The sequence below is a fragment of the Glycine max genome, chromosome 19, assembly GCF_000004515.6.
Source record: "Glycine max cultivar Williams 82 chromosome 19, Glycine_max_v4.0, whole genome shotgun sequence".
NCBI lineage: Eukaryota > Viridiplantae > Streptophyta > Magnoliopsida > Fabales > Fabaceae > Glycine > Glycine max.
The window spans coordinates 44,943,436-44,956,839 of NC_038255.2; the positions used below are offsets into that span (position 1 = coordinate 44,943,436).

The 13,404-nt window shown below is 32.1% G+C and overlaps 2 protein-coding genes across 2 annotated transcripts; one reads left to right on the top strand and one right to left on the bottom strand.

Moving 5' to 3' along the window:
• The first annotated feature begins 1,143 nt into the window (after window positions 1–1,143).
• On the top strand, window positions 1,144–10,103 carry LOC100775810 (WD repeat-containing protein 3). The gene is made up of 12 exons (XM_003554353.5): window positions 1,144–1,445; window positions 1,531–1,746; window positions 2,301–3,428; window positions 4,191–4,313; window positions 5,388–5,569; window positions 5,678–5,909; window positions 6,069–6,278; window positions 6,918–7,046; window positions 8,260–8,328; window positions 8,754–8,876; window positions 9,347–9,397; window positions 9,475–10,103. Exons 1-12 carry the CDS (start codon window positions 1,212–1,214, stop codon window positions 9,610–9,612), a joined length of 2,835 nt encoding a protein of 944 aa, XP_003554401.1. The 5' UTR covers window positions 1,144–1,211; the 3' UTR covers window positions 9,613–10,103.
• A 1,335-nt stretch (window positions 10,104–11,438) lies between these two features.
• LOC100800424 (expansin-A9) lies at window positions 11,439–13,366 on the bottom strand. The gene is made up of 3 exons (XM_003553517.5): window positions 13,132–13,366; window positions 12,675–12,990; window positions 11,439–11,797 (listed from the first exon to the last, which is right to left on the bottom strand). The coding sequence occupies exons 1-3, from the start codon at window positions 13,364–13,366 to the stop codon at window positions 11,485–11,487; spliced, it is 864 nt and encodes a 287-aa protein (XP_003553565.1). The 3' UTR covers window positions 11,439–11,484.
• Between the last annotated feature and the right edge of the window lie 38 nt (window positions 13,367–13,404).

Consider the following 13,404-nt stretch of genomic DNA (forward strand, 5'->3'; position numbering starts at 1 on the left):
ATTTGTATATAGCTTAGTACATGTTTTATCCCAAAATCTATTATTGTAATTAATTTAAGTACACATTTTAATTACGCTTAACAATTCAAAATAAACGAGTACTAGAAAAACCATTATTATATCATTTGTTAAGTTGCAAATATGGTTTAAATTTCATATTATATATTCAAACATGATTGATAATTTAAAACCACATATATAATAATGACCAATAGCCCATTTAAAAGCACATTATGCAATTAAAAATCACTTATGTTAAACACAATGGAAGTGAAAGCAGCAATAGTTAACTCTCTTTCTTTTTGGCATTAACAATGGTTAACTTTTATTTGGACATGAAACATCACATCCATTACCTTTCCATACTTTGTGTTCAGAGTACTTCACTTAATTTCTTTTGTAGTATTAGACTTTGACGGTATTTATTGGAACGAGAGACTTTGAATAATCTTTTCCATCCTTAGATTATGTATGGAAAAATAGAAATAAAATGACTACAATTTTGGAAACCACGTTTAAAGTCTCCAAGATTGAATGGTCAAAATTGATGGAGCAAATTTTCCATTCTTTTAAGTGATGTATCTAAAGTTATCTTATGATTCCTTATTAATACTCTTTTTATCACAATTGACACATTCCAAAATAATAATTACTCATATATCTTGTATAAATTATTATAAACTCTTCGATATCTATCTTTCTACCGAATAAGAAAAAGATGTTTAAGATTATAATTATTTTTAATTCAATTTTTAAATTTGTGCATATATATAAAAATAAAAATGCTATGAGCAAAGGTTTCACCGAATATGTTTAAATGAACATTATTAAAATTAATTTTTAATAAATTTGATTTTAAAATTATGTGAGTCATGCTGATATGATTTTATTATAAATTCAAATTAGAAATAAAATTTAGTATAAATTTCTTATTCAACTTAAAATTTATTCGAAATTATTTTAATTCATCATAAATTTCGCACCCAAAATTAATTATAAAATCCTGTAATGTAAAATCAAATATATATATATTTTTATTTTTTTTTTTAATTTTTTTTTAAGTTTGAAACTCTACTACTAGTTTGGGCAGGCCCAAGTTTTCGCAGGCTCAACATAAAAAAAAATTAAAAAAAGAGAAAAGAAAAGAAGAACCTCGTATCATAAACCCTGCCCTTAAACCTCTCGACTCTGATAGAGTCACCGCAGCAACAATGGTGAAGGCCTACCTCCGATACGAGCCGGCGGCGTCGTTTGGGGTGATAGCGTCGGTGGATTCCAACATTTCATACGACAGCTCCGGCAAACACCTCCTCTCTCCGGCACTCGAGAAAATTGGCGTCTGGCACGTGCGGCAGGGCCTCTGCACCAAAACCCTAACTCCTTCCTCTTCGTCGCGCGGTCCTTCTCCCTCCGTCACCTCCATTGCCTCCTCCCCTTCCTCCCTGGTAATTTTCGCCATCACCATCGAATCTCGATTGTGTAAACGTGAATTTGCGATTTCCTTAAACGGTTTTTATGGTTGCGTTGCAGATTGCTGGTGGTTACGGTGATGGTAGCATAAGGATTTGGGACTCCGATAAAGGAACGTGCGAGACTACGTTGAATGGACACAAGGGAGCTGTCACTACTCTTCGTTACAACAAGGCTGGCTCCTTGCTCGCCTCTGGTAGCAGGGATAATGATGTCATTTTGTGGGATGTGGTTGGCGAGACTGGGCTCTTTCGCCTTCGCGGCCACCGCGATCAGGTTTGGTTCTCTGCTGTTAAAACTTCCAGTTGAAGTTGAACTTCTGATATTGGTTATATATTTGGTTAATGTAGGTTAGCTCCTTTTGGATAGTAGGTAGATTATTTTGTCATTGGATTGGCCGAAATTCATAATAAACACTTGTAGGAGAAGAACATAAAAAGCAAAATGAATCAAACTTCATTCATAAGTGAAAATGAACTTATGCACCTCAACCTTTAGAGAAGTTAGATGGGAGAGTTTATATAAGAGTTGAAGTGGGAGAAATTTAATACAATTTACCTTCTTATTTTCTTCTTCCTGTGTGAATTCTAAATTGAGAAGTTTATCGTCCTTAAAAGAGTTGTATAGTATCTGAATAAGTGAATAAGGGGATAATGGAAGGATTTGTGATAATATATTATCTACTTCATTTTATTCTAAAATTTCTTAGATTATAGAATAATAACATTTACCTGAAATGAGACAGTTACTTTTCCTTTCCCTCCAAAACCCTCTGTCTCAAACATAGCTTGAGAATTTTTCTATATGTATTTCTCATTCATTTGTGGCAGGTGACTGATGTTGTTTTCATGAGTTCTGGGAAAAAGCTTGTTAGTTCCTCCAAAGACAAGTTCTTGAGAGTGTGGGATATTGATACCCAGCACTGTATGCAAATTGTTGGTGGCCATCATAGTGAAATATGGTCCCTAGATGTTGATCTGGATGAAAGATATCTGGTCACTGGTTCTGCGGATAATGAACTTCGTTTTTATGCCATCAAGCATGAGTCTGTGGATGGGGAGTCTGTAAATGGCGGTGAAGAATCTTCTGTTCAAAACAAATGGGAAGTGTTGAGGCATTTTGGTGAAATTCAGCGGCAAAGTAAGGATAGAGTTGCAACGGTCCAGTTCAACAAGTCTGGAAGTCTGCTAGCTTGCCAAGTTGCTGGAAAGACGGTAGAAATATACCGCATATTGGATGATGCTGAAGCAAAGCGCAAAGCAAAACGAAGGGTTCACCGTAAGAAAGAGAAGAAACATAGTAAAGAAGCTTTGGAAGGAATAGAAAATGGAGACAGGAATAATGAGAACAAAGGAGACGATTCTTCTGTCACTCATGGGCCCATGGAAACAAGTAACCCCACAGTTACTGTGGCTGATGTTTTTAAGCTGTTGCATACTATCAGAGCTGGCAAAAAGATATGCTCTATTTCTTTCTGTCCAGTCACTCCGAAGAATTCACTGGCTAGTTTAGCGTTGTCCCTGAACAATAATCTACTTGAGTTTTACTCCATTGAACAAGGGGAAACCAAAAAAACACTTGCTATTGATCTCCAAGGGCACCGTTCTGATGTTAGAAGTGTCACGCTTAGTTCAGACAACACTTTTCTGATGTCAACCAGTCACAATGCTATAAAGATTTGGAACCCAAGTACTGGCTCTTGCCTAAGGACCATTGATTCTGGGTATGGACTGTGCAGTTTAATTCTTCCCACCAACAAGTATGGACTTGTTGGAACTAAAGATGGAACCATAGAAATTATTGACATTGGAAGTGGTACTTGTGTTGAAGTAATGGAAGCTCATGGTGGTTCCGTTCGCTCAATTGCTGCCCTTCCACATAAAAATGGTTTTGTCACAGGAAGTGCAGATCATGATGTGAAGTTTTGGGAGTACCAAATTAAGCAAAAACCCGGTCAAGTGTGTCCTTCGTATCATTCACTTTTTTTTTCTTAATGAAGAAAATTGTTTGTTTTTAGAAAATACTCAAATTTTTAACATTTTGTTTTCTTTTACACTGCACATAAAGCATAGGTAAGAATCTAGAAGTCATTTTGTTTATTTGAATAGAAAAAAGTCATTTTGTTTATAATGATGCAATATTTCATTGAGAAACTTATCTGTATTAGTCTTTCTGTTTTATATTTAATTCATATAATCAATTTATAAACAGTAAACACAACTGTTTGCATGTACATATATAGTTTGAAGCTACTGAACACTAATAACAATGGAGATGAACACATTAGATCACAACAAATATAAGAAATTTAAACTAATAATATTTCACATTTTGGCTCTCATACTAAATTTATCACTAAATTAGCTTGAACTAACATTATAACAATTAGTAGAGAAATTAAATCAAAATTTCTCTCTTTTCTTCTACTTAAATGCACTTAACCTACTTCCTCTCTAATAAATTTCTTTTTTGGGGGTCCTACATTAGAAAGGTGACAGAACATTCTTTTTAATGTTTAAACTGGCAATGTTCTTGCTTTCTCCAATTCTTTTTTCTTTTTTCCCTGAATTTATATGCATGTACTCCCCCACCCTCTTTTGCAATCTCTTTTGCTTTATTTATATGTCCTCTAATTAGTTCCAATTTAGTGCCTGTCAAATCATCTCAGAGAAATGATTATATCAATATCTTATTTAATAACTTTATTTGTTCTGTTTCAGGCTGCTAAGCAACTCACAGTGTCAAATGTCAGTACCATGAAAATGAATGATGATGCTCTTGTGGTTGCAATTAGCCCTGATGCTAAATATATTGCTGTTGCTCTCTTGGATAGTACTGTGAAGGTTAGATGCCTTAATTTTGTCTGAGTTCATAATCTTTGGTTTCCAAAAACAAAAATAAACTTGCAAGTTTCACTTTGTTTATTGTCATTTTTCGTTTCACCTCAAAAATGCATATTCACAGAGCATAAATTCTTTACCATATCTTGGGCGATCTGGGAACTTTAGCATTATTTCTATATGACCACAAACATTGGGAGACTGGACACACACATATACACAGAGAGACTCGACATGAAAAAGGAGTAACATAAAAGATCTAAATTGATAATCATATCAATATTCTTGTATATTCACTTTTCCCCCCATGATAATTAACCTCATAAAAGAATATCAAGACATTAATTTACTGGATATAATGAGGCATTTTTTTCAATATTTTATTTTAGGCTTAAATATATTTTTAGTCCCGGTAAAATTAGCAAGTTTTTGATTTTAGTCCTCATTAAAAAATTTCTTTGATTTTGTTTCCTCTAAAAGTTGAAATTTTATTTTTGTCCCTACTATTATGTGACACTCATTAACTGCTTATGTGTTTAGCGGAAGGTCAAGTGACCATCCTAGGTAACACTAGTGTCTATAATCAACATGTGATGCCTCAAAAACTTTCTAGATCTCTAAAATAAATGCTATTTATCTAGTATCTACCTTAAAATAGACTTTAGGGACTAAATAGTTATTTCAGATTTTTGAGGGATTAAATCCAAAGAAAAATATTTTACAGGGACCAAAACCAAAATTTGCTCATTTTATAGGGACTGAAAACAATAATTTTAAATTTTAGAGGGATTAAATCCAAAAAAAAAAATTACAGGGACCAAAATGAAACACACTCATTTTTATAGGGGCTAAAAACATTTTTAAGCCTTTATTTTATATTCGAAGCTGACTTTTATAAAAATTAAAAAATGTATTTTTTTAATAATATTAGCCTGTGTACATCCACATGGAGGTGTCAGTTCAAGTGTTTGAATTGACGATTTTGCACTATGAGCTTGTGGTCACTCATGTTTATGCATTAGCCCTATTTTACTATTTCAAGCATTTTTTTTCATTATAATTTCATTCATTTTTCAGGTTCACTTTGCAGACACATTCAAATTCTTCCTTTCATTATATGGCCACAAGCTGCCTGTTCTGTGTATGGATATCTCATCAGATGGAGATTTAATTGTAACCGGCTCTGCAGATAAAAATATAAAGATCTGGGGTTTGGACTTTGGTGACTGTCATAAATCCATCTTTGCGCATGCTGACAGGTATATAATCTGTTTCTCTTGATAGTTGTAACTTTCTTTATTTCTTTTCTTCATTGGGGAACTTGGATGAATCTGTATTTGAAGTATCTAATGCGATTTATGTGGCAGTGTTATGGCAGTGCAATTTGTTCCCAAGACACATTATGTGTTCAGTGTTGGGAAAGATCGCCTAGTAAAATATTGGGATGCCGATAAATTTGAGCTGCTCTTGACACTTGAAGGACATCATGCTGATATTTGGTGTCTTGCAGTCAGTAATCGTGGTGATTTTATCGTCACTGGATCTCATGATCGTTCTATCCGCCTCTGGGATCGCACTGAAGAGCAGTTTTTCATTGAGGTATACACAACATGTATGAGATGGCTGCACTTGTTAAATGCAGGACAAAGGAACAATTCCTCTAATTACAAATTTATAACAGGAATACTTTTGATAGGATGTTGTTCTTCGTAGATTAAATTTACTTCATTGAAATAAGATAGACCATTTCAATTGCAGGAAGAAAAGGAGAAAAGGTTGGAGGAAATGTTTGAGGCTGATATTGACAATGCATTTGAAAACAAGTATGTGTCAAAGGAAGAAATACCAGAAGAGGGAGCTGTGGCTTTAGCTGGGAAACAAACCCAGGAAACCCTTTCTGCAACTGACTTAATTATTGAGAGATTAGACATTGCAGAAGCTGAAGAAAAGCGTATTGCAGAACATCAGGTTTACAATTTTTTTCCCTCTTAGATGGCAACTGTCATCTGAACTGATGCTTTATCTCAAAAGTGAATCTGGAAAACTTGTTTGCTTAGTTAGATACATATATACAATAGATGGGTACCCATGCATAAACACATGTATTTTTAAACAAGTATGCTAGCCTCTGGTTGAACTTTAATAACTTGACCACCAGAAGTCGTTCCATAATATAATGCACTTGCTTTTATCCATGAATGCCAAGCAAATTGTTCCGTTAAGCAATGTGAAGCCTGTGGACTTTTACCAAGTTATTTGTGTTAATCTCAATCAGTTTTCCAGACAAGAATCTCCTCTCTTGATTTCCACAAGTAATTATCAAATTATATGTACAAGTAAACAACTTTAGCCTTGGAAATATACATACAACAACTCCAATAAAAGCCTTATCCCACTAGGTAGGGCCAGTTACATGGATGACATTACACCCTTGGGTTCTATCAAAACCTAGAATTTCAATAAATCCAGTTAATATTGATGATTACAGCAAATATGTTCAATTCATCTTGAGTGTGACAGGTAACAGAAAGTGATAAGGAAGACTGACCTGTAGCTTTTATTTAATAATGCCTAATGTTGTTGCTAATTATTTGATTTTGCATTCAGGAGGAGAAAAATAACAGAAATGTTGCTGTTTTCCAAGCAAATCCGCTTATGAATGGGCTTTCACCTTCTGACTATGTTCTAAGTGCATTTTCAGATGTTCACTCCAATGATTTGGAGCAAACATTATTGGTATGGCTGGGACTTGCAATTTTATTCTATGTTCTCATGCATAATAAGGCACTTCAGACTTTGGGCACAGTTTATTTTTCATTGTTATCAAGTTAATCTCATTTCTAAATCATTCCTATGAATAAGCACTGACCTACGATGAAAGTTAGTTAATTTAGTTTTTCATGTCTCATTTATCATCTGTTAGTTTTTACTTCTTAGTTCCATTTACCTTTATATGCAACCATTTATGCAGAAAGTTAATTAAATTTTGACCTTTTCTATGGTACTTTGACTTGATTAAATTTTCTCATCAACTCTAGTTGGTTTAATATATTTTTTCCTGGAGCATAATGATATTTCTGCTTCTCATATCTGGCTTATAAGTTATAAGATTGTATAGAGGCAAACAAGTGGCTCGAGGGCCCGTTTTGATAAAATAAACAGCATGATTAAAGATTTATTGAATAAGTACATATTATGGAAGCACTTGTGTATGTTGTTTTGTAATCGTTGAGGAAATAAGCTTAAACTGTTTTCATATAAGATATAAGCTATTTTCATAAGCTATCCTATAGTGTTTATTGAAATAAGTTGTCATAAGATAAGTTCAAATAAGCTCTTTCAAACAAATACCAAATATATTTTCTTTCATCTAATCAAAATTATATTAAACATATTATTAAACTTGTGACTAGTTATACATTTTAGTTCATGTCTTGGGATAGTTTGCATCAGGTTATAGGTTCAAACCTCATTGTCACCATTATAACAAAACAAAGTTCACGGGTTCTTTATTTTAAAAAATTAAATTAAATTGATATAAATTTATGGTAGTTCTTTTAGTTTATTGTTTTTACTATTTTTTGTGAAAGTTAAAGTGTTCAACACAAAAACAGTATATTTAACATTTATTACAAAACTCACTGTGATTAAAAGTTAGGAATTCTATCAAAATAATACTTGTTTATATAATATTTTGTGAGCTATAATTTGTATGGCTTACAGAAGAGCATCAGTGCATCTGGTGTTAGTGGAATGACCATAGGTGTAAGTAGTTTGTCTTCCTTTTTATGCTCAGACCCAAAATGTAAAATTCAAGGATATAAAGAAAGATTAGCTATACTTGACTATTTTCATGTAGAAGTGGCAAAAGTACGACCACTAGAAAATGGTAGCTAACTTTTTTTTAATTGTAAACATTATGTCTAATTTGTACCATTCCTTTATGCAGGCTTTACCATTTTCAGATGCTTTGAAGCTTCTGTCGTACTTGAAAGACTGGACTTCATACTCTGATAAGGTTACTCTGTCTGCCTCCTAAAAATTTGATCGTTTTTTAAAATATTGTTGTGAATATATCTCCTTTTCTTTTGCTGCTTGGTCTGCAAAAATCTTATACTCGTTCTCTTTGTAATCCTTTACTTCTAATAAAAAGTTGTTTCAAAAACAAAAGTTGTATGCACATAATTTCTCATGTACTGAAGTAAGTTGTATTTGTTAATCTCTTGTAGGCTCCTTTTCCTTATTATCACCCCTTTATCCCACATATATTTATATGTCCTTTGTATTCTAATTACCAAGCAGGATATATTTATGACAAATTACATTATCAGACATAATAATGATGATGATAATTAACTTATCAGTAACAGATGTATAGAAATTTACTTAAAAGTCAGATTTTTCCACTAGATATGAGTATTTATGTTTTCCTGATAATTGCAGGTTGAGCTTGTTTGCAGAATAGGTACGCTGCTGTTGCAGACACATTACAACCAGCTTCTTACCACGCCAGCTGCCCGACCTATCTTGACTGTTTTCAGTGACATTTTTCATGAAAGGGTCAAGGTAAATATGCTAGTGTTTCTTTTATGTTTTTCTAAATGATTATGAAGCTTTGTCATGTTTGGTACATTAAAACTTTGCTCCAGAAAGCAGGTTCTAGACTTAAAATAGGTGTTTAATATAATTATCCTAAAATCCCTGGTGTCTTGGATTAATTAATAAATTATTTAGGTGTAACATGTTCGTGAGTGTGGTCTATCTGGAGAAATTGATGATACTTTCTTTGGTTGCTACTTTGTTATCAATTTGAACTAGTAGGTTGCTGGATAATTTTTAAATTTAATATATCATGTCACTACTATTCAGCTTTTACTTTAGTGCTTGAGAATATTTTCTTCCAATTAGGCAATTAGTCCTACTCAAAGGATTTATATTTTTAAATTAAATATTTGTTATTCCATTATTTTCAGTATAAATAACTGATAAACTTGACTGTATCATATTGACAATTTGGTTTCTGAACCTTGTGCCAGGGATGGAAAGACATCTTTGGTTTTAACCTTGCCGCCATGGATCATATTCAGGTTTGTATCAAAGTTTCTGCAGAACTGTTACTAACCATTGATAGACACACTGATTCAATTTTGAAATGATCTTTCAGCAAATGATGGCTTCAAGATCAGATGCTCTTTTTCATGATGCAAGATCAAAACTGCTAGAGATACGTGCTCGACAATCCAAACGTTTAGAAGAAAGGTCTGATACTGGGGAAGTGAAACGGAAGAAGAAGAAGACATAAAGTATCGTGTATATTTGGACGTGGTTATGAACTAGATTATGTTAATGACATGAGTATTCAATCACGGTGGAGAAATTTGCCTCGACTGGAAGTGATTGATGAAGCAACTGCAGAATCAGAGCAAAGTTGTCATAATATCACCTTCAACGAATAGAAAATGACGAGTAGAGTTTGGATCACCAGAAAAGGCTTTATGACCTTGTCAACGCGATTCCTTTTACCAGATAATTTTGCTGTTTTAATCTGCGGCTTATTATATCTTTTGATGTCAAGATGACATCATTTGAAAAGTGAGCTTTTTCACAGTATACGATTTTACTGATGTGGGTAGATCAGAAAAGGTCCTTACTTTTTTATGTTGTAATCTGTGTAACATTAGAAATTTTACATAAGTTTAATACATTATACAACTTTCTCTCATAATTTATTCACCTTGTCGGTGAGTAAAATTCTCCCCATGTAATGTTAGTGCATGCTCGTATTTCAAGTTTTCTCCTCTGTCTCCCCTAATGGATGAATTTGATAAATAATATACTAGGGTGGCTATAAGGAAGAATATGATTGCAGATAAATAAAATTGATTTAATGGTAAAATTTGTCCTATTATTTTGTTCATTTCATCAAATCCGTTTTCTTATTTTTTAATTTATTATCTGAGTCTTTTTATATTTTAAAATTTATTATCTTAATCTAAGTGTTGATTTTAACTGATGACAATTAAATTTTAAACGTTAATTAGATTAAAAAGTTAATTAATATTTAAAAAAAAATAAAAACTAAATAAAATACTTAAGAAATGAGTAAAATCATAATCTTCAGAGTGTACACTCCTTTATCATTATATTTACATGACCATTTGAATGTTTAGTGTAAAATATATTATTAATATAAGTTTATGCGAAAATATTTTAAAATTCAAAATATTATTTTTTTAATTTGTTTAATTTTTATAATCTTATATATTATCTTTTAAAATATAATACAAGATTAAATTTTATTTTCGCATATAAAATATGTATATTTATATAAACTTTATTTTTATAATATTATGTGTTTTATCACATTATTCAAAACTTATTTTACACTATAAAGATATAATATAAATTTTATTTCTAATATATATTTTTTACATAAATTATAATTTTATAAAATGACAGTAGTTTATTATTTTTTAAAATATTTATATATGTGATTTGATGATAATATTTTTTTATTTATATTAAAATATTATTTTTATTTATTATAACAGTATTTTTATTTATATTTAATTTTATTTAATCAATGCAAATTTTTTAAGGAATTAATTTATATAATAAAGATATGTAATTAAATAAAATGATAGAATATTTTATTTTTTAAAATATTTATATATGTGATTTATTGACATTAAAAAATAGGGAGATCAATTTGGTGAAATAAAAAAAAAATAGGGAACAAATTTTGCAATTAAACCAATAAAATTAATAAATTACTAGGCACTGTCACACAACCATGCGATGTGTTTTTAAGCATGGTGTCTTCTAGTATTTTGATAAGTTACATCGAGAAACTTATTAAATAAGTTAAAAGGAACTTATAAGAGTTACAAAGTATTTTCGCAAGTTTAAATAAATTTATCGCGAATTATTTTCAACGCTAACGTGAGGAGGGAAAAAAAACTAAATAGTGAGTAATAAGGAGCCGGAGACAAGAAAAAGAATAAAGTTCAATTTATTTCTTTTTACATCAATTGTTCTAATTAAATTAAAAAAAAATATTATTCATACATCATACATGTCTTAAAAAATGTGATGTAGGAGTAATATTTTTTTTTAATTAATGCCTAAACCAAGAAGAATATGCAGCAAAGGTCGAAAGTGGAGAGAGAAGCATTTATGGGAAGTTTTTGCCTTCAAAGGTTTGACCAAACTGCCAATTCTTGGGGGCAACACTGGAAGAGGTAGAGTACCTGCCATCACTGGCTTTAACCCTAAAAGTCAATGTCTCTCCCACTAACATGGCATTAGTCTCCCATTTCTCACCCCAATTTCGCTTCAAATTTGTCCAATTGATCAGCTTCTTGTCACCCTTCACCTGTACTTCTGTGATGTCCCCAGCTCCTCCCACATTCCACACTTTTACTAGGTTGAAGTAAGGATTCCCAGTGATTGTGAACCGAATACCCCCTTGCTTCTTGCATGGTACCCTGCATGTTTTCAAAGGAAAATCAGGACACTTCAAAAGTAGTCATAAAAATTAATTTGTATTTTATTTTAATTTTGTGTGAAATATTATAGTATAAAAATGCTAATAACATTTTCTTAATACTTTTTTCTTGGACGGACCCAGGATTCTTTCAAAGGAGAGGGGACCAATTTTTTTTACACAATTATTTAAATACCTAGCTTTCGATAAATAATTATGAATAAATAAAAATATTTATTTTTAATTTTATGGGTAAAATTAGAGATATGATCTAGTGATATAAATTTTTTAATCAACTATCAACCCAAAAACCTATTTTTTTATACATTTTCATTAATATTTATTTTTGTAATTTTTTTTCCATATATACATGAAGGATCGTAAAAGAGGGGAGGGAGGAAGACCCATGCTTGCCCCATTGGATCCGTCCTTGCTTTTGTCACACTATTTTATTGATTTAAAATTCATACAAGTTGTACTAATTACACGAGGTTCAGTGGGATTGATATAAATTAAGTAATAATAGTGTTTTAGAAAAACAATATCAAAAAATGTATTGTTAATATTTTTCTTATAGCTAAGGTCATACCGTCTAATCTTTTTAAAATTTTCATATTCCTCCTGAGTATCAAGGGATTTAATTCAATTGATTCAATGGTGTGTGAGTTTTTCTAAATTTTTTTATATCGATATTTAATTTTTATGTATTAGAAAAAAAATAAAAATCTCCCTTATTTATTATGTTATGTATTGGGGTTTTCTTTATTACTGTTCGAATTTGATTTGAAGCTATTAATTCCATTCCATTTAACTTGTAGCATGCAAATAAGGTATGTATGAACATTCAGGTATATGATATGTGTAATTATGTATGTAACCTGCGATATTGGACTGGGACGATGCCAGCCTTGTACTGTGCAATTTTGAGATAAGCAGGTTTGGCTAAATCAAAGTGCTGGCGTGGAGGGTTGCACCATCCTCCATTGTCACCTGGTTGAGAATAATTGGGGGGGCAAAGGTTGGTTGCTGTCACAAAAACAGAGGGTTTTGGCTTACACCATTGAGTAGAGTTTACACATTTGATCTCGTAACATGCCCCACATGCCTCACCGTGCTTGAACAAAACTGAGCTCAATGCTGCCGTGTCAAGCCCATAACCATCTTTAACCACATCATCATACCCACAAGCTCCTCCTGCATGCATGCAATCAAGTTATATTTCTTCATTAACGAATCATACATGCATTCAAATTTCAGATAATATTCATTAAAGGTTGGTGGCATGCATTAAAATTTCAGATAATATTCATTAAAGATTGTGCATTGATTTCGTACCAAATGTTCCAGAGCCTCCCTCATAGAAAGTAGCATAAGCTTGCCTCCAAGGGCCAGGCCCAAAAACGGGGTGATGCTTGTGGAGGTCAACTATCTTGTTATCTCTTCCAACCATGTTATGAGCAGCATGTCCCCATGAGGACCTAATCGTTGCATGGACATTAGGAATTAGTGAAAATGCAACAAGAAAGAGCAATAGTGTGGTGGTCATGAGGGCTCCCAAAGGGAACGCCATGCCATGCAGTTTCAGGTTTGTTAGCCAATATGGGAGCT